This window comes from Microcaecilia unicolor, chromosome 3, assembly GCF_901765095.1.
Source record: "Microcaecilia unicolor chromosome 3, aMicUni1.1, whole genome shotgun sequence".
Taxonomy (NCBI): domain Eukaryota; kingdom Metazoa; phylum Chordata; class Amphibia; order Gymnophiona; family Siphonopidae; genus Microcaecilia; species Microcaecilia unicolor.
In genome coordinates this window covers 154612282-154638674 of record NC_044033.1, presented here as the reverse complement: position 1 = coordinate 154638674, position 26393 = coordinate 154612282, and the positions used below count along the sequence as shown (strand labels likewise).

The window sequence follows — 26393 nt, the reverse complement described above, 5'->3', positions numbered from 1 at the left end:
CACTTAACCCTCCATTGCCCCATGTAAGCCGCATTGAGCCTGCCATGAGTGGGAAAGCGCAGGGTACAAATGTAACAAAAAAAAAACAAAAAAAAATAGCATTCACATAATCAAATTGAGTTTCCAGTATCATCTCTATGCTGATGACACCCAGCTGTATCTCTCCACACCAGACATTACCGCGGAGACCCAGGCAAAGGTATCAACCTGCTTATCCAACATTGCTGCCTGGATGTCCAACCGCCACCTGAAACTGAACATGTCCAAGGCCGAGCTCATCGTCTTTCCACCAAAACCCACTTCTCCTCTTCCTCCACTTTCTATCTCAGTTGATAACACCCTCATCCTCCCCGTCTCATCTGCCCGCAACCTCGGAGTCATCTTTGACTCCTCCCTCTCCTTCTCTGCGCATATCCAACAGATAGCCAAGACCTGTCGCTTCTTCCTCTTTAACATCAGCAAAATTCGCTCTTTCCTCTCTGAACACACCACCCGAACTCTCGTCCACGCTCTCATTACCTCTCGCCTTGACTACTGCAACTTACTCCTCACCGGCCTCCCACTTAGCCACCTATCCCTCCTTCAATCTGTTCAGAACTCTGCTGCACGTCTTATATTCCGTCAGAACCGATATACTCATATCACCCCTCTCCTCAGGTCACTTCATTGGCTTCCGATCAGATACCGCATTCAGTTCAAGCTTCTCCTTCTTACCTACAAATGCACTCAGTCTGCTGCCCCTCACTACCTCTCTATCCTCCTCTCCCCTAACGTTCCCACCCGAAACCTCCGTTCACAGGACAAATCCCTCCTCTCATTACCCTTCTCCACCACCGCCAACTCCAGACTCCGCTCATTCTGCCTCGCCTCGCCTCACCCTATGCTTGGAACAACCTTCCCGAGCCCTTACGCCAAGCCCCCTCCCTGCCCATCTTCAAGTCTTTGCTTAAAGCCCACCTCTTCAATGCTGCGTTCGGCACCTCTTACCCTTCAGGAAATCCAGACTGCCCCAATTTGACTGCCCCTATAAGACTGACTGTTCACGTGTCCTTTAGATTGTAAGCTCTTTGAGCAGGGACTGTCCTTCTATGTTAAATTGTACAGCGCTGCGTAACCCTAGTAGCGCTTTAGAAATGTTAAGTAGTAGTAGTAAATAACATATAAAACAACATCAGAAAACTTTTGATTCCCACTGCAGCTCCTTGTGATTATGGGCAAGTCACTTAACCCTCCATTGCCCCAGATACAAAATAAGTACCTGTATATATGTAAACTGCTTTGAATGTAGTTGCAAAATACCACAGAAAGGCGGTATATCAAGTCCCATTTCCCTTTCCCCTCTCATCCACAAAACCATGGATTGTGCTTAGCCTACGCAATGTAATCCACACTGCACCATCATATCAACATGTGCAGTAATATCCAATTTCATATCAATAATAACCCCTAAATAATGAAATTTATTAACTACCAGAAGCTCTGTACCTAGTAATTTCACTGTAAGCTCAGGTCAAGATTGCAGACCAGTAATCCGTTAAAGTTTTTGCATACTTACTACCAAACAATGACTAAGCAACCAGCCTGTCACCACTATCAAGCAGTTCTGTGAAGAGGTTAAATCCAACTTTCTCTTACCAATCCTGGATACTAGCAAAACTTCATCAGCGTATATATATATACAGGGATTAAAACCATGTTGTTGGATCACATCCAATAAAGGACTCAAAAAAGATGTTAACACTATCAATAACGTGGAGCCCTGAAGGACTCCAGCATTTAATCTCCTCTGTACTGACACTTCCATACCATATGCCACTGAAAAAGTATGGTCAGATTAAAAAAAAACTAGTGAATCATGAAAGTACTGTACCATTCAGCCCAATCTCTCTGAATCATTCTATAAGTGCAGAATGATCCACCACATAAAGGCTGAGGCCAGGACTAAGGATACCAGTAAGACTAAGTCTCCTCACACCTCTACCAGAGTTGTCTGTGTACTATAACCAGTGTGAAAGGCTGCATGTTCACTTAAAAAGTCAACCAATTGCTGCAAAACCAGTTTTTCCATCAATTACTACAGAAACCCAGATTAGAAATAGGTCTATAATGCTACAGTCACAACGGATCCAGTTTCTGGCCCTTCAAAATAGGACACACAATAGCCTGTTTCCAAGGTTGTGGGACTGTGCCCAGTTCCAAATTTTGACACACCATTGTCCAAACGAAAGGCATAAATAAGCCCTTTCCTTGGCAATAATAACCAAGTATACAGAACAGGGTCCAGCAAAATAGAACCCTTTCATACTCGCGCCACCATCTTTTCCACCAACGTTAATGTTAGCTTTTGAAACTCGGCCCATACCACCCTCTCCCCCACTCCAGACAAATCTAACCTCCCCCCACCATTTCCAATTGGAAGTCCTCCAGAAGACTCAACAAAATGGCAAAGCTTTACCAACTTTATCCTCAAAATACTGAGCCAAACTTCCACTGATGGGTGGGATCAATATGACCTTCTTTCCAACCTCCCCTGCTTAACTTCCTTCATGTAACTATCATGCAGTGCCCTACACTGTCTGCATCCCTCCACTCCCTTTATCATTTTGGTTAACCAAAGTTGCCTACCTCGATATCTCTTTTCTAGTTCTGCTGTATCTTTATTGAGATGGTGTGACCAGACCCTCACACAGTACACCAAGTGTAGTTACACACCCTGGATCAATAGTCATAATAGAATGTCAGACATTAAGAACATAAGACAAGCCAAGATGAGTCAGACCAATGTCCATCAAACCCAGCATCTTGCCTCCAACAGTAGCCAGTCTGGGTCACAAGGATCTGACAGATTTTAAGCAGTATATCTGTTTCTCATAGTTCATTTCTAGGCTGTCCCAAGTCTACCTGACTTAATTTTTATTAAAGAACTTGTGCAGGACGTCAGGAGTAGAGGACTCACAGAAACAGGTCAGAGAACGCGCCGGAGACCAGTGCTGAAGAAGACTTCAGCTGGCGGGGGTTGTGGACCCCTGCCAGCAAAGGTACCTGGCGGTGGCAACAGGGAGGGTCGGCAGCAGGAGGGGGGGGGGTGAAAGTGGTGGGGCAGGATCAGCATGGGGGGGGGGGGGTCGAAAGTGGCACAGGGGGTCGCAGTGGGCTAAACTGTGCCCCCCCCACCTCGGGCTCTTGACACCCCTCCCTCCAAGGTCTGGCTAAGCCCCTAAATCAAGGTAGGAAGTTTCTGCAATTATGTTGTGTGTTCAGGCTGAAGGCAAGCCTGTGTTAGACTGTGTTTGTTTGGAGCAGTAACATTGTATTTGGGGTATGGCAAAAAGCCAGCCCTAGTTAGACTGCTTCCTTAGAGTCTGACAAGAGCAGTGATAGCACTGCACTAAGCTGTGAAGCAACAGGTTTTTGTATATTAGAACACAGTGATAAAGAATTCTTCTGTTACCCCTTGTCTGCCAGTGTCTGTGAGCGCTCCTTGCCTGTCTGTGAAGTTACATTATCACATCCTGTAAGTCATCTTTTCTTGAAGCTAAAGAGTCATTGAGGTGTTCTTTCCCCTTGATCATTTTTGTTGCTCTTCTCTGATCCTTTTCTAGTTCCACTACATCTTTTTTTATATAGGGCAATCAGAACTAAACACTGTGCTTAAGGTGCAGTCGCACAAGGGAACCAAAACATAGTCATTATGATAGTCTCAGTTGTGCTCTCCATTCATTTTTGAATTATCCCTGACATTCAAGCTATGACATGCTATGCTGAAAATTTCAATGTATTGCCCACAATGACTCCAAGGTTTTTTCTGGGGTGTGACTTCTAACTCAGAGCCCTGCATTTTGTAACTATAGTTGGGATTATTATTTCCTTTCAGTTACCCACACTGAACCTAGTCTCCTACTCTGAAAAGATCCTGCTGCAAAAACTTGCAAACTTCTGCATTTTTAAACAACTTAATAATTTTGTGTCATTCACATTTTTGATCAACTCTTTCAACACTCCTTTCTCCAGGTCTATGAGTAGGATAACACAGGTCACATTATACAGAGAACTCCACCACTGACCCTTTTCCACAGTCCTATTTTTGTTTCCTGTGTTTTAGCCCAGTTTGCAGTCTACAAAACGGCAATGCCTCTTATCCCATGACTTGAATTTCCTGGAGAGTCTCCCATGAGGGACTTGTCAAATGCATTCTGCAAATCTAAATATGCTGTTTCAACTGGCTTAGCACTATCCACCATTTACTTGTCAATACGAGACCAAGTCACACCACTGAAATGGCATATCTGAACAAACCCATGCACCAATGTTTAATTAAGGTTTAAACTGAGTTTTTTTCTTTTTTTTTTTCTGTTTTGAAGTTTAAAAAATTGAAAATTTTGTGTCAAAACAGACAGCAACAGACAACACTAATATGCAGTGCTGTATGACCTATAAAGTTAATAGTTTATACTATCAATAGAAATCAAACAAAATAAAGCATGGAAAAGAAAATAAGATGATACCTTTTTTATTGGACATAACTTAATAAATTTCTTGATTAGCTTTCGAAGGTTGCCCTTCTTCGTCAGATCGGAAATAAGCAAATGTGGTAGCAGATAGTATATATAAGAGAAACATCAAAGCATTACTTTGGCCGGAAATTCAATGTTGGGCCGTATCATAGTTCAAAATATAAAGTATAAATCAGAGTTCCAGATGGCACAAAACAACATGGAATAGGAAATGTTTTTAAATTCTTAAGTCACCAAACTTTTTTTTTTAATTCAAAACTTTTTTTAAAGGACCCCAGCGGCAACTTGTTTCTTATGAGCATGTAAACACATAGCTCACCTGCCTCTTCATTGGTCCACAAATTTATTTTTTACTATGAAATCTTTAAATAGAAAATCTTGTGCCAAGCATTAAGTATCAATACTTATCTTTTGAACTATGCAGAACATGGACGCCACCACCAATATGCAGCATGTTTCGCAAATGCTGCCTCAGGATATGGTCCGGTATAACTACAAAGTAGAGAAAATAATTTCAAAAAGTGTGCCACATGTTAGCGGTGGTGTCCGTTTCCTGCATATTGTTATTACTTAATTCTTAGCATAGTATTTTCTATTTAAAGGCTTCATACTAAAAATTAAATTTGTGGACCGTGCCCTTTTGTTGAGTGTTTTTGGGACTCTATTTGGGATTACATTACTGAGGCAGGTGAGCTATGAGTTTACATGCTCATATGAAATGAGTTGCTGCTAAGGTCCTTTAAAAAAGATTGAATGTTAGATATGCATCATGGAATACTACCCTGAAGAAAGAAACAAAACACTGGCCATGTTGGCAGTGAGTCCGTTGAAGGAATAGCTAAGTGACATTTTTTGAGTGACTGATAAAAATTGATATGTTATAAATGCTCTTAGAATATAAAGCTCGCAGTTTAATATTTAACAAGCTCTGATAGGAAGAGATGTGTGGGTTTTTTTTTTTGGTTTTTTAAATTATTGTTGGTCTGGTGAACAGTCAGGAAGAGTGAGGACACAGAAATTGGGAAATTGCATTAATAGGGTTTGGACAGGGTCATGGGGTGGGGGGGGGGTTAATAGACGGTTACTTAATTAGGGTGGAGTGTCATCAGAGTTCAGGCACTCTGCTAGAGCAGTGACTTTTAAATACTGCTGTGAGAATTGAAGGTTCCACTATTTATGTTTGTGACGCAGTATTGCAATATAGTTTTATGTTAGAGGGTCATAAATGGACTTCAATACAATGTGAAAAGCAGTTTGAGGGACTTTTGGGAGGGGGGAGGAGAATGCTGGGAGAAACGTTTGATGGTAGATTGTTCTATTCTACGAGAGTCGCACACACATTTGTACTGTATGTCTTATCTCCATTTGTTACTTGGAAATGTTCTTTCTGAAGTACCATCAATAAAACTGTTGGAGACTTTTTTTGGGGGGGGGGAGGGGGGAGGAAGGGAGGGAAGAAAAATGTAAAATGTTCTTGGAGAGCAAAGGTAATTCTATTTTTCTGTGTTAGTTGCAAAATGGAAGTTGTCTCTTCAATAAAATATATTTAAACATATAAATGCTCTTAGAAGATAAAGTTAAGGAGATGCTGGCTTAAAAAATTAGAATGGACAGATGGCAATTGCAGCATTATCCTGCTTAAATATATAGCAGTGATAAACAGAATATGAAACACTATTTCTGATGGCACAAAATTTGTAAAATCTATTTAAAAAAATTAAGAAACATATAAACAAAAGGGTGCTTGAAGATGTTTGTAAAGCTGGGAGAGGAATTCAAGCTTCCTATATATCATCATTGCATCTGAAAATTGATGGCCTGGACAGGTAATGGTTTTTCATTTTCTGAGTAGGAATAACTCCATCAAGTAATGAAGGTATATTAATGTTGCAAACTTAGTCTCAATTCTCATTTTCATTTCTCTTGAGTAAGTTTTCTTTGTGTGTTTTGAAATGCAAATGAAATGCATTTGCAATTGGAGTTAGCTTATGCCTCATGTAGTAGTTGCAACTGGGTTCTCTTCTTCCATACATATTCATTATGAGCATATGTGAAAACAACAGACGTTCAGAATGTATGTCAATGAATATGCATTTGTGATCCATAGCTGTCATTGTCATTAAAAACTTGGAATTTTGTTCTTATTTATATGATTTTTATTTCAATTAGGCAGAAGAAATCCTAAGGCAAGAACTGAATAAAAAGGAGACTGCCAATTTATATTGCTTGCTTGGTGATGTATTGCGGGATCACCAGTACTACGACAAGGCCTGGGAGCTCTCCAAGCATCGCAGTGCCCGTGCCCAGCGCTCAAAAGGTCTTCTCCATCTTCGAAATAAGGAGTTTAAAGAATGTGTGGAGTGCTTTGAACACTCAGTAAAGATTAATCCCATGCAGGTCAGAAAAAAAACAAAAAAACAAAGACTTTTGACAAATTTTGGTTGTAACTTGCCTTTAGAACTTTTCAATTGACATCCATAGTTTGGGTTTGTAGTTCTAAGCAAGATGAGTGATGACATTTTTAGCGAGTTTGAAATTGCATATCAATATGAAAAGAGTGCAATTTATAACTCCTTAACCTACATGTATATGTTACTTATCCCACGTATGTGTAGGTTTTGCAGTTGCTAGGGTGGGGTTGGTGGGCTGTGTGTGTATGGCTGGGTGGAAAGATGAGGTGGGGTGTTTGTGTATGGTTGAGGGGGAAATGGAGGTGTAGACTTTCCTACTTGCATGTTTCCCTTCCCTCTCCTTTGCACACTTCCACTTTTCCTCTTGCTTTCTTCACTCTCAGACCCATCTCACTTAAAGTCCATTCCCTCCTTATTCAACTGCTGTTATGTAATGTAGGATCTAATATAATATTTAAAGTCCCCATATACCAAGGGTTTCCCTTATTTGTACTCTCAAAATATTTTCCTTGTATTAAGATGTTTTTTCAGTTTACAATTTCCAGATCCTAGAAAGGTGGTCTATAAAAAGGTTTTCTTTAGTACATTTGCATATTTGGCAGCTACACACTGGAGTGATTTACCAACCGATATTAGAAGACAATCTAATTATATGACTTGTTGAAGACTGTTGAAAATGTTTTTATTTAGAAAATTTTTAAGAGGTAGGTCGCATAAATATATATGGTTTTTTTTTAAGAAGTCATGTAATTCCTGGATGAGTTTCAGGTTTGTTTTTTTTTGTGAGCCACACCGAACTTTAAAGGTATGTATTGGGTGTGTCATGTAATGTATCAATGCGTCAATAAAGGGACACTACTCGTTGAAGCATAAAAAATAACTAAAGTGTACATTTTCTTAATGCTTCCTTTAGCTATTAGATATCTCCTCATTTATCTTTAATCACTTGCTGAATTTTACATCATAATCAAATGACATTAACACAATATAAATAAATCATAGAATATGGTGTTACATCAAACAAGCTATCATTCTGATATCCCCCCAACCCACCCACTTATACACTTAACATGGAATTGTGATATAAATATTAATCTGGACTTGTAGTTCTCTATAATACACTATTAGCAAAATAAAAGAAGCAACAACCTTAAGAGCCTCTAGATTGACTCCCAGTGTGGTATTACTTCTTTATCCCATATTTGTCTTTGTGGCTTTTCTCAAGATAACTGAACAAACCCCTCCGCCTTTCTCCCTCCTCAAGAATACTATCTCTGTTGATTAAGTGCAACATAAATTGTAAAGCTCGGGACAATGAGGCAACTAATGTTGCAAGCTACTGATGGGAGTAGGGCGACTGGTCTGTTATGTCTCCCCACACAGTAGTATACCCTTGATGACCAGAAAGTGAAAAGAGAAAAAAAACCCCATATAGATATTGTCACGTTTTCTGGTTTTTTTTTTTTTGCTTGATATCTCTTTAAAATCAAGAACTTCTCTTTCTAAGCAGTTAAAGAGAGTTAAGTATTAAACTTCTAGCTCTAGGTAATAGAGATTAAATATATGCTTCCCATATTGAGAGAAAGCGTTTCCTCCGCCCATGAGAAAGCCTGACTCCATTCCTTTCCATTAACATTAAATTATGTATTGTCTGGTGTGGAGAGGTAGATCTGGGAGTCATCAGCATAAAGGTGATACTGAAAACCATGGGATGACCATGAGCTGACCAAAAATGGTAAACATATATTAAACCAAAACCCCAAGAAGCCACACCAAAGAAATAGAAAAAGATGCATTTCCTCCTATACTATTCAAAATATAAGGATCACACATGCCAGGGATGGTGTTAGGGGAGTGCAACTAGGATAACAGCCCCCTAGCCAGGGAAAACCTTAAGCCTGCTGGAAGGCACAGCCTGGTAGTGGGCTTTGGGGTCCCCTTCCAAATTTCTGCCCTGGGCCCCAGCCATATCTAACACCAGCTCTGGCAGGATACACATTTCAAATTTGACATATTCTAATCACAAAATAGAACATATTTTTCCCTACCTTTTGTTGTCTGATCATTTTATTTTTCATGTTGGTCCCAGGCTTTAGTTTCTGTTTCCCTCTGTGTTCTCTTAACTCACTTCGCCAAGGTCTGCTGCCCATTTTATATTTCTTCTTTTTCAATTCTCACCATCCATCTTCTGTCTGTGTACCTCCATGTTCATCTCCCTTCTCTGTGTCCCCTAAATTTCCCTGACCAGCACCTCCCGTGTCTGTCTCCCCAAATTCATCATCACCACTCTTTGTCCCTATCCTCAACCCCTATGTCCAGCATCTTCCTTCTGTGTTCCTATTCTCCCCCATGTCTAGCGTCATCCCTCTGTGTCCATATAACCCCTCCCATGTCTGGCATTGCCCCTCTGTGTCCATATACCATCCGCATTCAGCATTTCCCCTTTGTGTCCCTTTCCCTATGCTCCCCTCCATGCCCATGATTTCCCCTCTATTTCTGTATACCTCTGTGTGTTCAGCTTCTCACACCAATGTGTATCTCTCCTTACCTTCCTTTAGCCCCCCCCATGGGACTCCAGCACCTCTCTCCCTTCCCTCCCTCCTGCATCTCTCCCCTTTCCCTGATTCCAGCCCCCCCTCCATGGGACTTAAGCATCTCTCTCCCTTCCCTCCCTCCAGCCTCCACCCATGGGTCCAGCACCTCTCTCCCTTCCCTCACTCCAGACCCCCCATAGGTCTAGCTCCTCTCTCCCTTCCATTCAGCTCTAGCCCTTCTCCCTCCCCCCACAGTGCCACCTCCTCTGTCCTCTTCAGCTCCCTTCCCCGTGCATCCAGTATTTTGTTTTCATCTGCCTCCCTACTGCATCTCTCTACGTTGCTGCCAGAAAGAGAATCCCTACAGGCCTACTTCTGATGTAACTTTCCATTTTGGAAGTTATATCAGAAGCCGGGAGAGGGAAGGCCCCGAAGCAGGCCTCTAGGGATCCTTCTTGTGGCTGCAAGTTATAGAGATGCGGCAGGGAGGGGGAGGGAGAAAGGATGACAGACACTGGGATGCCAGACCCACGATAATCACTTTTCTTTTTCTAACATGGGAGCAAGGCTTTTTACCATTCCCGTGGTAATTTTTTTTAAACCGCAGATTTACCATGGGTCCCTATCTCCATGTCATTCTGTACTCCCTACAAACTATATGATTGGAGAAGAGCTGCACTCTTTCTGGCTTTTTAGCTGCTGCAAGTCCATACTTGCATTTCAACCATTTTTCTACCCTTAAGGGTTTTCATGCCCTAGCAGTTACCCTTCTATCCCACCCCTGGGTATGGTCCTCCCCTCCTCATACTGATTGCTACAGAATATGAACAAATCTACCACTAGAAAAGAGGAGCAGTGCATATAAAGAAATCAAACAGAGCTTGGCTGTTTAATCATTTGAGACCTGTTTTAAATCTCCTCTAGTAATGCTATAATGAAATACTCTTTTAAGATTTTCCTGAGGATTTCTGTGATGGTTTTATCATGGGATGTTTGGATATTGCAGGATGCTCCACTCTGCTGTTGACTTTGTGTGGCCTTGGATAAGTCACTTTCTCACCCTGTTCTCTGGCCCCACCCCCCGAGCCTTGCCAACCCAGTTGAAAACAAGTTCTTCATCTTGATATAGCAATCAAAAAAACTAAAGTTTAGTTTTCACCTTAAATTTAAGGGCAGTCTTTTCTCCTGTCCTGAATACCTCTTTCTTTCTTTTCTGTGTTCAGCTAGGTGTTTGGTTTTCCTTGGGTTGTGCCTGTTTGGCTTTAGAAGAGTATGAAGGTGCTGCAAAAGCATTCCAGCGCTGTGTGACGTTGGAACCTGATGTAAGTATCACTTAACTATGATTGAAAGTTTGTGTTTCCTCAAAACAGCAAAGATATTTTTTGCCCAAGCATTTATCTGGTGCACTGAAGTCACAATTTGAATGCTCTCCACTCTGTGTTCAGAGTGGATAGAGAATTAAATGTTTTCTCACTAGACAGCATGAAAAAAGCTCAATAGCTTTTCATAAGTTCTAAATAAATGCCACTTTGTCTAATACATTTTATTGTCTACCACCTTAAGGGAACACTGTAGGCTTTCCTCGGGCCTACCTTGTCTGTTTAAGCAGTAACTAAGAACTATCCATGTAGGAGATACAGGCAGTAATTTTTGAAAATTTAATTTCTATTTGTGTTAGTTAGTGTGTTAGTCTACTTTTAAAGGTAATAAATAGAAATAAAACAAAACTAAGAAAAGATGATACCTTTTTTATTGGACTGGCAATATATTTTCTGATTAGCTTTCGAAGGTAACCCCCCTTCAGATCAGAAACACAAAAGCATTCCAATGACAGTCTCACAGGAAGACGATGGGGTGGGTTAGGTAAGAAACAGGGAGAGCTGGGTATGTGAGAGACAGGGAGAGATGAATGGATAATAAGAGGGTGCATAGGCGCCCAGTATAAGAGGCTTGGAGAGGCTAAGCCTCCCCTGCTGTGCTCTGAGGGGTTTAAATTGTTGATTTACCTCCATCCTCACAGCAAGAGCTGCAGTGAAAGCCCTCTAGCCTTGTGTAACCAGTTGTAGAAATTGGTTTATGGTTTGTTTACCTTACTGCTGGGAGAGGAAGGGGGGTTGGCTGGAGGTGTTCTGGGTTGCCAGGAAGATATTTAACGAGGATGACTTCCTGACCTGCACTGAGGACAGATAGCAGCAGAATCGGATACTGGGCCAGCATGATCAGAAAAAGTCACCAGACAACAAAGGTAGAAAAAAATCATTTTATTTTCATTATAGTGTTTGGAATATGTCCACTTTGAGAATCAAGTGCTCAGCATTAAAAGTTTATATTTATTTACTTATTTATGGCATTTTATCCCACATTAAACATGAATTAGGGTGTTTTGTGGCTCTACATGAGAATTGTGATGATATGATCCCTTGTTTCATATTGTTGACGGTCTACATTTTCCGTATGGGTGGTATATTGGTGTATTAGGTTCTGCCCAGTGTAATATTTATGGTACAGTAAGGTTCTGAGTGTGTTTTGCACAAAGTTGTGCATAGTGTTTTGCAGTTGAGCGATTGTGCTTAGAATATGCTTTGAGCAACCACTTTATTCTTTGACATATGATACATATCTAAATTTAATAAAAGGTATTAATTGTGACTTTTATTTTTATTTTTTCTGTGTTATCAGACAATTATGGATTTAAGCTCCACCCCCTAACCCCGCCCCTTTGGCCTCCCCAAACAGTTGGGCCACCGACCGCCTATGAGAGGGTGGCAAAGCAGTATAATTATATGGTTTATAGTGGGATAAAAAACCAAGATCTTTAAGCCCTGTCTGGTGGGTGTCAAAATATTTAATCATTTTTACTTCAAACATCATACGTTCCTGATTGTCTTAAAATTTCCTTTTAATATTCTCACCATGAAATCATTGATACAGTGTTCTGGTTTTGTGAAGTGCTGTCCTGCAAAGGTTGACATCCTGGTTGGCATTGTGATGTTTAATATTGTGTCTATGTGAATAGATTCTTGTCTTTAGTTTCTGGCTTGTTTCTCCAATATAGCACCCTTCGTCAACCTTTTTGCATTGAATGATATATACCACATTTGAAGATGAGCATGTGGGATCCTGTGAAATATATTGGCACAGTTTGCAGCTTGGTATATTGCAGGGGCGTGTACCATTCTTTGAGCTTGTACTGGGAGCTTGCTTTTGACTAATTTGTGTTTCAAATTAGGTGGCTGTCGGAAGGCCAGCACTGGTGGATCTTGGAATACTCTCTCAGTAATTCATCCTGGAGTAGTGGCTATATATCTTTTATGATTCTTTCAATTTTTCCAGCTCTGGATTCTATATCAGTACAAGGGGAATTCTTTTTGTGGCTTTCTTTTCTTTGTACTGCAATAGGTTTTCTCTGGGTATTTTAAGGGAAGAGGCAGTATTCTTAGAGATTGTTTTGGGGTTGTAGCCATTTGTTTGAAGGATTCAGCAAGGGTTTTGAAGTGTTTATCTGTATCTCTTGGGTCAGAGCAGATACAATGGTATTGTGTGGCTTGGCTGTATATAATGTATTTTTTTATATGTGAAGGGTGGAAGCTGGAGTTGTGGAGGTAGCAGCATCTGTCCATAGGTGTCCTGTATATAGATGTTCGTATATAGCTATTGATGATGGAAACTGTGGTGTCTAGAAAGTTGGCTTTTTGGGGGAGTAGTCAGTTTTGAATTTGATTGTAGGATGGTATGTATGAAGAGAACTGTAAAATTGTTTGAGAGTCTCTTCTCCCTCAGTCCAAATCATAAAAATGTCCTCAATATACTGGTACTATTTTTAGGGACATATTCTGATAAGTATTCAAAAATGTCTCTTCAGTTCTGCCATGAAAAGGTTAGCATATTATGCCACTCTGGTACCCATAGTAGTGGCCATTATTTGCAGATATCATTGTTAAAGCAGAAAGAGTTGAGAGGTAGATATTTCTGTCTTTCATTTTCAAAACTTATCTTACTTTTTTGGGAGGGTTTCTATAAGAAAATAAGGCAGGACACAGGTTTTATAGGATAGTGTCTTCATTTCTAGAAGCTCTGGTATCAGCCTTTAAGAAAAGGGCTGCATATTCAGAGGTGCTTAGCAGGTAGGAGCAAATCGTAACCGAATAAGTGCCACTCACTGGGGCCATTTCCAGCTGCATTATTCACATAATGCCATTGAAAATCTTCTCTGTTTACCCTGGCCTATCCCAGTTAGTGTCAAGACAGGGCCAAGACAGAGCTGGGAGTTGTCCAGTAACCACAGTGTTCAGCGCCAGTCCAGATGCATAAATTTATGCTCTCTACCAACAGATGGACACTGATGATAACTGAATTATGACATCACTGTATATAGTATTCTGTGCAGCCTAGCAACAGCCAGTATGTTTCCAGTCTCTAGCAGATGGTAGGTGAGAAGTTTTTTGTTGACTGCTCAGTCAGGTAAGCTGAGGTAAAATTGTTTATTTGTGAGGAGAAGTTTGAAAAAAAAAAAAAAATAAGGTGCTTTGCTTTGTGTTCTCAGTGGCATATCTGTTGCCTTGGGGTGTTACTCCTTGTGAGAAATGTGTAAAAATATTGCTTTTTCACATAATTGCAAAGATAGAATATATAGCTTATGCCCTGGTAGAAAGGAACTCTTTAGGGATAAGGGCAGTGCTTTTTTTCTGCCAGTACGGCGTACCGGCACCTTTGTTGTAGGTCCAGTGGAGTGCTGGAGCCGGCTCGCAAGAGCCGGTTGCTCTTGAGGGCGAGCCGGCTCTCCTCCCTCCCTCCCCAGAGCTAGCCTACAGGGGTCCCTCTGAGTCAGTGGCATACGCGATGGGGGCGGTACGCCCCGGGTGTCAGTGGGGGGGGGGGTGCTCCACTGGCGCCCCAGCCCCCACCTGCCTACCAGCTCCATGCCGCCAGATGACCCTCTTCTTCTGCCACCCGGCCGGCACCTGACCCAGCCTTTAAAAAAAAAATCTACAAAGCGGTGGCGCGGTGCCTCGCGTCTCCGGGTAAAAGAAGAAAAGTCGCCTCTTTGGCCGGCCTTCCCTCACTGTGTCCCGCCCTCTGATGTAACTTCCTATTTCCGCAAGGGCGGGACATAGTGAGGGAAGGCTGGCCGACGCGATTTTTCTTCTTTTACATGGAGACGCGAGGCACCACACCGCCGCTTCGTAGATTTTTTTTTTTAAGGCTGGGTCAGGTGCCGGCCGCGTGGCAGAAGAAGAAGGTCGTCTGACGGCACGGAGATGGTAGGCAGGGGGGACTGGGTCGGGGAGGGGGGCTCAGATGGGTATGGGTGGCTGGAGGGAGGGGGATCAGGGGAACGAGGAGAGTCGCTGGACATGGGTGGAGGGCAGGGGGGGTTGCTGGACATGGGTGGATGGCAGGGGAGGGCAGGGGGGATAGGAGGGTCGCTGGACATGGGTGGATGGCAGGGGGACGGGGGTGGCTGGACATGGGTGGATGGCAGGGGGGACAGGAGGGTCGCTGGACATGGGTGGATGGTAGGGGGGACAGGAGAATCATAGTAACATACATAGTAGATGACGGCAGAAAAAGACCTGCATAGTCCATCTAGTCTGCCCAAGATAAACTCATATCTTGAATTTGTACCTGTCTTTTTCAGGGCACAGACCGTATAAGTCTGCCCAGCAGTATTTCCCGCCTCCCAACCACCAGTCCCGTCTCCCATCACCGGCTCTGGTACAGACCGTATAAGTCTGCCCTCCCCTATCCTAGCCTCCCAACCACCAATCCCTCTTCCCCCCACCTGCTCCGCCACCCAATTTCAGCTAAGCTTCTGAGGATCCATTCCTGCTGCACAGGATTCCTTTATGCATATGAATTGCTGGACATGGGTGGATGGCAGGGGGAAGAGAGGAGAATCGCTGGACATGGGTGGATGGCAGGGGGAAGAGAGGAGAATTGCTGGACATAGGTGGATGGCAAGGGGAGAGGAGGGTCATTGGATATGGTAGGAGGTTAGGCGGGAGAGGGGGTCACTGGACATGGGGGGAGGGCAGGGGGGACAGGAGGGTCGCTGGACATGGGTGGATGGAGGGGGGGTTGCTGGACATGGGTGGATGGAGGAGAGGGAAGGGAGAGAGAAGAAATGCTGGACATGGGTGGATGGAGGGGAGGGCAGGGAAGAGAGGAGGGTTGCTGGACATGGGTGGATGGAGGGGAGAGCAGGGGAGAGGAGGGCTGCTAGACGTGTGTGGATGGAGGAGAGGGAAGGGAGAGCGAAGCAATGCTGGACATGGATGGAGGCGAGGGAAGAGTGAGGAAGGAGATGAGGGAAAAGGAAGAGAGGAGAAAAACTGCACATGGATGTGGAAAATAGGCAGAAGCTGGATCCACTGGACAGTCAAGTCTGCGGAGTAGGACCCAGCTTTTACTTACGGATGTAGGGCAAGAAATAAAGAATGGTGGAAAGTAAAGAAATTAATGGAAAGGAAGCCCTGGAAATGGAGTTAGGAGGACAGATAGCAGCAGAATCAGATACTGAGCTAACATGATCAGAAAAACAGTCACCAGACAAAAAAGGTAGAAAAAATCATTTTATTTTCATTTTAGTGTCTGGAATATGTCCAATTTGAGAGTTTACATTTGCTGTCTTATTTTGCACTGGGTATACTGGAGCTGTAGCAGCTTAGAGAAATTATTTATAATGAAAAAAAAATCACGTTATTTTTTTCTCCTATACTAGTATAATATTTTCAATGATGTCTGTTTATATGCGCTATGGCTGGTATAAGGGGTGTGATGAATGTAGGTGTGGCTATAATAGGGGTGGAGTCATATGTGGTGACTCCGCCCACAATGAGTACCGGCACCTTTTTTTTCTACCAAAAAACCACTGGGTAAGGGTATAACTATATTTGTATAGGCCCTTTCTAATTTACCACATTATGGCTTTCTAAATTACTAACAAAGAAACTGACTTAGTTTAAAGAGATATGTGCAAATTGATAAGGAATGCTGAGACAGGAGTGTAGGAATATGTGAAAGACAAGTGCTGCATGCATTAACTGTCAACAATTCTATGAGCTATGATGTCATTGGATATAGTGTAATGTCTTGTGGGTGTGTCTGAGTCACTCTAGTTGCTCTGAGAGTGAGTCAGTCTGTGTCAGCATAAGATGGTGTTAGCAATTTCTCTTCAAGCTGTATGATAACCAACTGACAGAATTTTGTATTCAGTAGTTTTACCATGTCTACTGCAAGTATGATGTAAATAGTTATCTGAAGAAACTGTAAGTAAACATCATTTTTGTTTGGAAGTTAAAGAAGAGAGAGTAATTGAATCTTTTATTCAAGAGTCTGTGTGAGAGAGAGAGAGAGAAAAAAAAATGGGAGTTAACACTTCTAAAGCTCTGCTGCGTATGGGCTAAATCTGCTGAAGTAAAAGTATATTTTTTCATTTCTCCCCATCCTATTGGGTTATGGGCCCAGACCACTAAAATAAAAAACAAGAAAACATTAAGAAATTTTTTTTATCTCTCCACACAAAAAAAAACAAGATGGCAGCTGCACCATTATTATGTTCTCTCAAAGTGCCCCAACTGAATGAATATAACTATATTCAGTGGGAGATGAGATTTAAATGTATTATTGAAGCAAAGAAGCTAAATATATGTTTGGATCAAGTAAGAAATGCTGACAATTTTGAAGAATGGAATACTGCAGACTGTTATGTCAAAAGTATGCTATATGAAGCTCTGACAGAGAAACAGGCAATATTGATTGATGGAACAGACACCTCAAAAGAAATATTGCAAAAATTGAAAACCATGTATGGTACTTCATATACAAAACAACAGCCTATATGGTTATCAGAAATAATTCAATTGAAGTTGAATGACAAGAAAAAAATGTAATGATCATATAACAGATTTAATTTCATTATTTAAGAAGCTAGAATTATCAGGTATACCTATCTGCGATGCTTTAAAGAGAGCTTTTATGTTTACATCTCTGTCTAAAAGTTTTGAAGTATTCAGGACAGTGAATGAAGCAATTGAAGGACAATCTTTTGAACAGGCTGTCTCTAAGCTTAGACAAGAATGTATTATAACAGAGGAGATCTGTTCACCAAGAGAGATTAACCAGAATGAAACATTTTTCTCAGCGATGCATAGTAGGAGGCGGAGCTATAATGAAAAAAGCCTGCCCAGAAACAAGCTGATTTGCTATTCATGTGGTAAAGAGGGACATGTATCAAAATACTGTAACAAGAAAAACCACACCCCTTCTAGCTCATTTAAGCCAATGGAGAATAAGCATGGTCAAAGAAGAAATTATGACCATGACAACAGTAAGAATAAGAGCTATATAATGACAGAAAAATCTTTTAATATAATGAAGAACACTTCAGATAAAAATAGTTGGATATTAGATTCTGGCAGCACAAAACATATAACCAATAATAAAGAATTTTTCACAGATATGAGACCAGAAGATGGTAGTCTTGCATAAAAACAAAACATGGAACTTAACTGAATTACCCCATGGCAAAAAGGCCATAGGATGTAAGTGGGTATTTAAGTTGAAAAGAAATGCACAAGGACAAGTAGAAAGATATAAAGCCAGACTGGTAGCAAAAGGTTATCTTCAAAAATATGGTGAAGATTATGATGAAGTATTTGCACCAGTAGTGAAACACACAACAATCAGAACTCTCCTAAGCATAGCTGCATCAAAGAAAATGCAAGTGAAACACATAGATGTTAAAACAGCATTTCTTCATGGAGATATATCTGAAGACTTGTGTATGAAACAACCAGAAGGTTTCATAGATACAAATAACAGTCATTTAGTGTGTAAACTGAACAAAGGTTTATATGGTTTAAAGCAAAGTGCAAAATGCTGGAATGAGAAAATGCATGAAATGTTAGATTTTAAGCAAGGAGAAGCAGATAAATGCTTGTATACTAGACAAAAAGGAAGGTCATTGTGTGTACATTTTAGCATTTGTAGATGATTTTCTTATAGCAAGGGAAAGTGAAAAAGAGTATAAAGACATTGTAAAGTGTTTAAATCAGAATGTTGAAATAACTGAACTTGGAAATGTGTCATACTATTTAGGTATGAATATTGAAAAACAGAAAGATGGTTCTTATTTAATAAGTCAGAAACAAAAGATTAATGATCTTATTGAAAGTATGGGTATGCAGGAAGCACACTCAGTAGGTTCACCTATGACCACAGATTTTCAGAGAGATGAAACTGAAAGGGAACCATTACCAGATAACATTCTATACAGATCTGCAATAGGAAAACTTTTGTATCTAACTACCACTTACAGAGTTGATATAGCTAATGCTGTAGGAATTTTAAGTAGAAGAGTGAATAAGCCTACTAAGACTGACTGGACTGCTGTAAAAAGAGTGGTAAGATATTTGAAAGGTACAATTGACTGTAAATTGGTGATTCCGGTAAATAGTAATCAGAAATTGATTTGTTACTGTGATTCTGATTGGGCTGGAGATCATTCAGATTACAAATCCACAAGTGGGTATGTGTTTATGTATGGAAAAACATCTATTTCATGGGCAAGTCATAAACAAACCATTGTAAGTTTATCATCCAAAGAAGCAGAATATGTTGCTGTGTCTGAAGCATGTCGTGAACTAATGTGGATAGAAAAACTGTGTACAGATTTTGGTATAGAACAGCAGAGACCGATACAGATTTTTGAAGACAATCAAAGCTGTATAAGGTTGTCAATAAATGACAGGGTACAGTCTAGAACAAAACATATTGCAACAAAATTCCATAATGTCAGAGAATTGTCAAGGCAAGGAGTAATAAGTTTGCAATATAAACAAACTGACCAAATGATTTCTGATATCTTGACGAAACCGCTAGCTGTAAGAAATTTTGAAAATCTACGAGAAAAGCTAGGACTGTATGTATATAAATAAATATATAAGAATTAAATTGTTGGACAATAATGCATGTGAAGGGGTATGTAGGAATATGTGAAAGACAAGTGCTGCATGCATTAACTGTCAACAATTCTATGAGCTATGATGTCATTGGATATAGTGTAATGTCTTGTGGGTGTGTCTGAGTCACTCTAGTTGCTCTGAGAGTGAGTCAGTCTGTGTCAGCATAAGATGGTGTTAGCAATTTCTCTTCAAGCTGTATGATAACCAACTGACAGAAGTTAAAGAAGAGAGAGTAATTGAATCTTTTATTCAAGAGTCTGTGTGAGAGAGAGAGAGAAAAAAAAATGGGAGTTAACACTTCTAAAGCTCTGCTGCGTATGGGCTAAATCTGCTGAAGTAAAAGTCTATCTTTTCATTTCTCCCCATCAAGGAGGAGCGAGAAGGGGGGGAAAGAAGCAAGCCCAAACTGCTAAGACAGAGATGTATGAAAGTTCCAAAGACAGGCCTTAGAACTGAATTAAAAATGTAGCCAGGCATGAGACCTTGAAACTATGAACAAAGGGAACAGAAGAAAAAGAGGGTTGGCGGGGGAGAAGGTGAAGCATAATTACTAATGCAGAGTTCTCACATGAAGGTTTGAAGATAAGAAAATGTAAACTGAGCAGAACTAACAATGAATAGAGGCTCTGCCTATGGAAATGTTTCAGAAGGGATTGTCATATGATAACCAGCACTGATGTAATAGGGGGTAAATGTGATCAATATATAATGAGAAACTTAGGGACAGACACCTAATGTAACCAGAGAGAGAGAATATATAAACTGTACAAATTAAGGAAGGGTGTGCCTGCTTGCTCTCAGAGACACCCATTCTTGCAAGAGTGTATTTTGAAATAATTAATTAAGACTTGTTTCACCAATTTGCTTTTAGGAGTTCTTTTTGTATAGGTTCTCAGGTTATCTGGGAGCTATTTATAACACTCCTAGAAGTTTCTGGGTCCCTCCCCTTGTCCTCACGCCCTATACTTGTTCCTTCTGGAGGAGCAAGTCGTAGTGCCTCAGTCCCTCTCCACATTTCAGGGAGGGGGCTGTTGAGTGCCCTTTTTTGTGAGAGTCCCATTAGCTGGCATGGAAAAAAAAAGATATTAAGAGTTAGAACACAGTGAGGCATATTTTCAAAGCACTTTGGGAGGCTAAGTTCCATAGGTTTCTATGGAACTTTGGGAGGCTAAGTGCTTTGAAAATATGCCTCAGTGTGTCTGCTCTCTAGTCATGCTGTTTTATTTATGGGACTCAGAAAAGGAGATAGTTGAACAGGTAGAGGAGAAATATTTCACCCAGGTTTGAGCCAGGTGTTGGGCCTATGTTGGCAGAGTTTGAGCAGCACTGTTTAAGCTGTGGCTCTTAGCATGCTGCAGAAACACCATGCAGTTTCTGTCCCAAGTGTATGGGGAGTTCTTTGTGGCCATTCCAGCCTCCATAGTGATCATTTCTGTGGATCAAAAAAGTGATTTTCTTTAGTTTGCCTTGGCTGAGGCACTGCAGCTGCCGCAGAGCTATGTCATGTCAGCAGAGGTTCTGCCATTGAATTCTGAAGCACGGTCTGGAGTTTCAAAGGATAGAATAATTCAGTCTTCTGATGTATTTTCTTATGAGTCCTATGTTCTGTTATGCCTCACTTTTTGTTTAAAGAGGGGCACTGTGCAGCTGACCCTTGTTTATCCTTACCAAATTTAAGTTCTGGAAATTCCAGTTCCATCTAAGAAACTGAGAGCTATAGCTGATGATGAACCTGAGGATTTAGGCTCTCAAAAATCATGTAGTTCTCTTCGCTTGTTGGAGGATTAGCTGGATATGGAAGGAAACCTACCTGAAGGTTTCTTACATGAGGACTTTGTACCATCTGGTGAGGAACCATTTTGTGATTAGGATCTTTAACTGGTTGGAGTTACCTGCTCTAATTGTTCAGATCCTGGCAACCTTAAAAATCTCAGTTAAGCCCATGGGCTCTGCAAAAGGGGAGATCCTCTTTTTGGCAGAATTAGAAAGTCATTGAGAGCCTTCTCTCTGCACAGTGTAATTAAGGAAATGATTTTGGCAGAACGTGTGTCCCTAAATGTAAGTTTTAAGGTTGGTCACTCAGTGGTTAAGCTCTATCCAATTTAGCTGAGGAAAAAGATACATGGCATCTCCCTAAGGTGGATGCTCTAGGTTTGGCTGTTACTAAAATGACAATTCTAGTGGAGAGTGAGCTGTGTTAAAAGACCTTCAAGATTGTCGCATGGAGACTATTTCAAAGTAAGCTTTTTTAGTTTCTGCCCTGGCTCTACTGGCAGCTGTTTTGTAGTGCTTACATGGCTGGAGTTTGTTTTAGATGGCTAGAACAATTGCCTGAGACTTCAGTGCAAGATTTTGCTGATAGATTGGCTAGATACGGGTTCTGTCTTTCTAGTGTGTATGACTTGATTCTTACTTCTGCCAAAGGTATAACATTGTTAGTAGCTGTAAGGAGGTTTCTTTGGCTCAGGAACTGGTCAGCGGGTGTGGCTTCCCTTTAGAGGTAGGCTTATTTTTGGAGAGGATTTTTGCCAAAGCTCCTGGAAGACCAGCTGTGAACGTCTGCTCAAAGGGCATCATCCCAGGGATGTAGAGGGTTCAGGAGGTATAGACCAGATAGAGTTAGTGCCACTCAGGTTTTGGTTTGCAGAGAGAGGTAAGTCCTTTTGTGGTGGATGCAGAGACAGTCAACTGTGTGGAGCAAGAGTTTCAGAAACTGCTTATACACAGTAATGAGGCTTTGGAAGCCCCCACACTCTGGAGGATTCAATCTTACCTAAACCTAAGGGCCTTGAACAAATTCCTGATGAGAATAGAGTTCAAATTAGCTTCTATAGGCACCTTTTTTCTGACAAAATGGATAGTTAGTGTCTATGCTTCCTGCATTTAAAGGATGCTATACACCCATACAGCGATGCATCTGGGTCACAGGAATACTATCTCCATGAGTATGGGGGATGGGGCTGTGGGCTAGTATAAAAATCATTGCAGTGGATCCACCTCTTCCTGGGTACGTTTTCATTTAAAACAGAAAATATGCAGAGGAAGGGCCATGATGCAACATAGACTGTAAACATGTATTGATAGGCCATCAACTCAGATGGGCTGGGGGGACATTTTTGCTGGTACTCTAATAGAGCGGGCTATATTTTAAATAAATAAAGTAGGTCACGCCTGGCCCCCACTGCTATCTTGTTATTCTAGACAGGTTACAGAAATAAATATACATTATATTATGTTTTATACTGTTGCATTTTATTAAGACAAATAGATGTATGTAAAGCATTTCATAATGAGCAGCTCTATCAGCAAAAGGATCATAAGCCTAAGGCCTAGTCAAAGGCATTATTGAACAAAGCAGCTTCAAATATTATTACAATCATAATTTGTATACTGAAGAAAATATATATGTTTTCAGAGACTTATGAAACAGTAAGTAGGAGGAACTAGAGCTAATAGAATTTGGAAGAGAACAGGGCCGCCGAGAGGGAGGGGCAAGGGCCACCCGGCGCCGCAGTCCCCATTCTCACCCGCCCACCCTCGGCTCCATTGACAGCCCCCCTCCGTCCGCCACTGGGCCCCCCCCCCCCTGCATTCAAAGCATAGCGCCTCACCTCTGTGTGAAAGCGCAGCGGCAGATCGCCTCCCTTCGGGCCTTCTTCCCTTCCTTTATCCCGCCCTCGTGGAATCAGGAAGTTACATCAGAGGAGGGCAGGATACAGGGAAGGAAGGCTCGAAGGGAGGCGATCTGCCGCTGCGCTTTCACACAGAGGTGAGGCACAGTGATTTGAATGCAGGGGGCCCGGAGGTGGACGGAGGGGGGCTGTTGATGGGGCTGGGGGTGGGTGGGTAGAGACTGGGGACTGCAGTGCGGTGCGGAGGGGGCGGCCTTGCCCCGGGCCCGGCCCAGTCTCTCGGCGGCCCTGGAAGAGAATTCCATATTTTAACAAACTGATATTGACATGAATGTTCTAAAAGAGATTTATAATGGACATTCTTCAGTGAAGGAAATTTAAGTTTCAACAGGAGCAATATCGCATCCTACTAAAAATTACTCTGTGCCATCTCAATCATTCTAGTCATAGAAGTGGCAGACATACCATAACAAGTCCTAAAGACACCAAGCAGCATTCTCTGATTGGAAGCCAGGGTAATTTCACCAATAAAGGAGAAGCCCTTTCATACTTTTTTTTTTTTTTTTTGCATTTTATTATGTTTTATTAAAGGTTTTGTCATACAGATAATGCAAAAGTAAACACAAAATCAAACAGAAACCCCCCGAAATAAACAAAAAAAGATCAGCATAACATAATCAGAGTTCCATGGCAATACCTGGAGACAAATAGCAGGGATACACAAGGTCAATGAGTGCTATGTGGCTCCTGACAAAAGAGGTCTAAACGAGCCCAGGTCCTCAAAACAGATTTAATGTTTCGACGCCTATGGCCCAAAATTGTTTCATATTTCCTGATCACACATAAATAACTCCACCATTCATTATAATTCAGGTACACAGTATTTTTCCAGTTGGAGACAATTAAATGCAAGGCAACAGCTAGCAGTATGTTGTACAATTTCTTATCAGACTCCAAAAGAGAGATAGTAGGACAAGACGCTCGTAAGAGTGGAGGAGTGGCCTAGTGGTTAGGGTGGTGGACTTTGGTCCTGGGGAACTGAGGAACTGAGTTCGATTCCCACTTCAGGCACAGGCAGCTCCTTGTGACTCTGGGCAAGTCACTTAACCCTCCATTGCCCCATGTAAGCCGCATTGAGCCTGCCATGAGTGGGAAAGCGCGGGGTACAAATGTAACAACAACAACAACAACCTCATAAGTGAGCACAGTGGACTCAGGCAAATGAAAGATAAGACACATTTTTGTCCAAATAAGTTGGCAGTAAGATCTGACGTTTTTACAAAAGAAAACCATATGCGCCAGTGAACCATCTCTTTCCTGACAAGACCAGCAATTGAAGTTGACACTCTTAGTGATTCTGGCCACTCGAGCAGGAGTCCAATAGGCTTTGTGGAAGATGAAATATGAGGATTGGAATATTGCTGCTGACTTCGTGGGACGCATAGAGTTAACCCAGAAAGTGGACCAATCAAATTCAGACGCATCCAAACCAAATTCCGCTTCCCAAGACATCCTCAATGGAGCAACTGCATCGGCATATAGATCTTGAAGTTTTTTATATAGCAGAGATGCCTTCTTTCCACCTGATGTAATGGTGTGACAAAAGGAGATAAACTCTGAAGGATTCAACATAAGTGAATTGGAGACCTGAAAGGTTGAAATATATGTGGAGATGTCCTTCCATGTGCCAGAATCTAGTAAAGAAGCGTTATACAATGCAGTCAGAGCAGCAGGCGATAACAGAGTACCAGCAATATACAGTTGCGACAGCTGCCATACACCCCTCTCTTGCCATTCCGCTGTTTGAGACTGCAGGAGACCATCTGGAAAACCAGAGTTATACCAGAGAGATATATCCTCCAAAGAGAGCACAGATTCCAAGACCAGCTCTAAACGTACGGATATCAGAGGCAGAGGCTTTTAACAGCCGAATGCGTCTGGTATAGGGGTACAAATCTGCATTTGGGAGAAGTGATAAAGGGCAAGGATGCACCAACGCTGCCTCAAAAATCTGCCACCGAGGCGTGAGATGAGATAATTCCCTTTGGAACCACCTTAAAGACTGGGCAAGCCGAAAGGCCTTGTGATAGTATTTAAAATCAGGAACATTAAGATCTCCCAAGTGTTTCGGTAACTTAAGTTTCTTGAGTGCAATGCGGGGAGGCTTTTGCCTCCATAAAAACTTAATTAGGAGGGAATCAAGCTTGTTGTAGAGTGAGTTGGGAAAGGAGAGGGGGGTCATACTGAAAATTTAATTTAGCTTTGGAGCTAGAACCATCTTGATAGCCTCTACCCTCCCCCACCACGTTAGATAAAGCGGAGACCATACATTTAGGATAGAAGTGGTTAAAGATAAGATTTGGTCCTTAATGAGGGACAGACTTTGATCGACAGATTTGGAAGACCATACATTTAGGATAGAAGCGGTTCAAGATAAGATTTTGTCCTTAATGAGGGACAGACTTTGATGGACAGATTTAGAATACCATACTCCTAAATACTTAATTTTGTGAGGCTCCCAGGAAAATGGGTATTGAGATACCTGAGATCTATGCACTAAGGAATTGAGCGGCATTATGGCTGACTTAGACCAGTTTATTTTGTAACCAGACAGAGAGGAAAAAGAATTGATTACTTCCAATACACTGGGAAGAGAATTTGGCGTGGTATATAGCAAAATATCATCAGCATAGATGGAAAGTTTAAACATCTCCCGTCCAACAGAGACACCAGAAATATGCAAATGAGCTCTAATAGCTATAGCTAGTGGCTCCAAGGCAATATTAAAAAGGAGAGGTGACAATGGACAGCCTTGTTTAGTGCCTCTTCTGAGTGGAAAAAAGTGAGAATTATTACCGTTCACTGAGATCGAGGCCACCGGATTAGTATACAAAACTTTAATAATTTTAATAAAGGATGGGCTAAAATTAAACCAAGCCAAGATATGAAACAAGTAAAGCCATTCAATTCTATCAAAGGCTTTCTCAGCGTGAAGTGAAACCGCTAGAAAAGGTTCACGAGAGCCCTCAACATGCGCCAGAATATTCCAGAAAAGTCTAGAGTTATCACTAGCTAATCTATCTACTGTGAACCCATTTTGATCCCTATGGATTATATCTGGAACAATATGTTGAAGGCGGAGAGCCAAAACTTTTGCATACTTTTACCAAAAATTAGTCGAGCTGCCATATTCTGTACAACCTGATATCTATATAATTGTTTAGTCGATACTGCAATGTATAATGAATTCCAGTAATCCAAATACAGAATAATTATTGATTGGACTATTCTGAAATTTTCATGAGATAAAATTGATTGAATACTATGCAACTGGCGT

General features: G+C 41.4%; 1 protein-coding gene across 1 annotated transcript in view; it reads left to right on the top strand.

Moving 5' to 3' along the window:
* The window catches only part of TTC27 (tetratricopeptide repeat domain 27), a 302320-nt gene that overhangs the window by 239639 nt on the left and 36288 nt on the right, over nt 1-26393 (top strand). Inside the window, exons 13-14 of the mRNA XM_030196512.1 lie at nt 6684-6911; nt 10683-10781. Of these exons, the coding sequence (XP_030052372.1) occupies nt 6684-6911; nt 10683-10781 (327 nt within the window). The remainder of the gene's footprint in view (nt 1-6683; nt 6912-10682; nt 10782-26393) is intronic.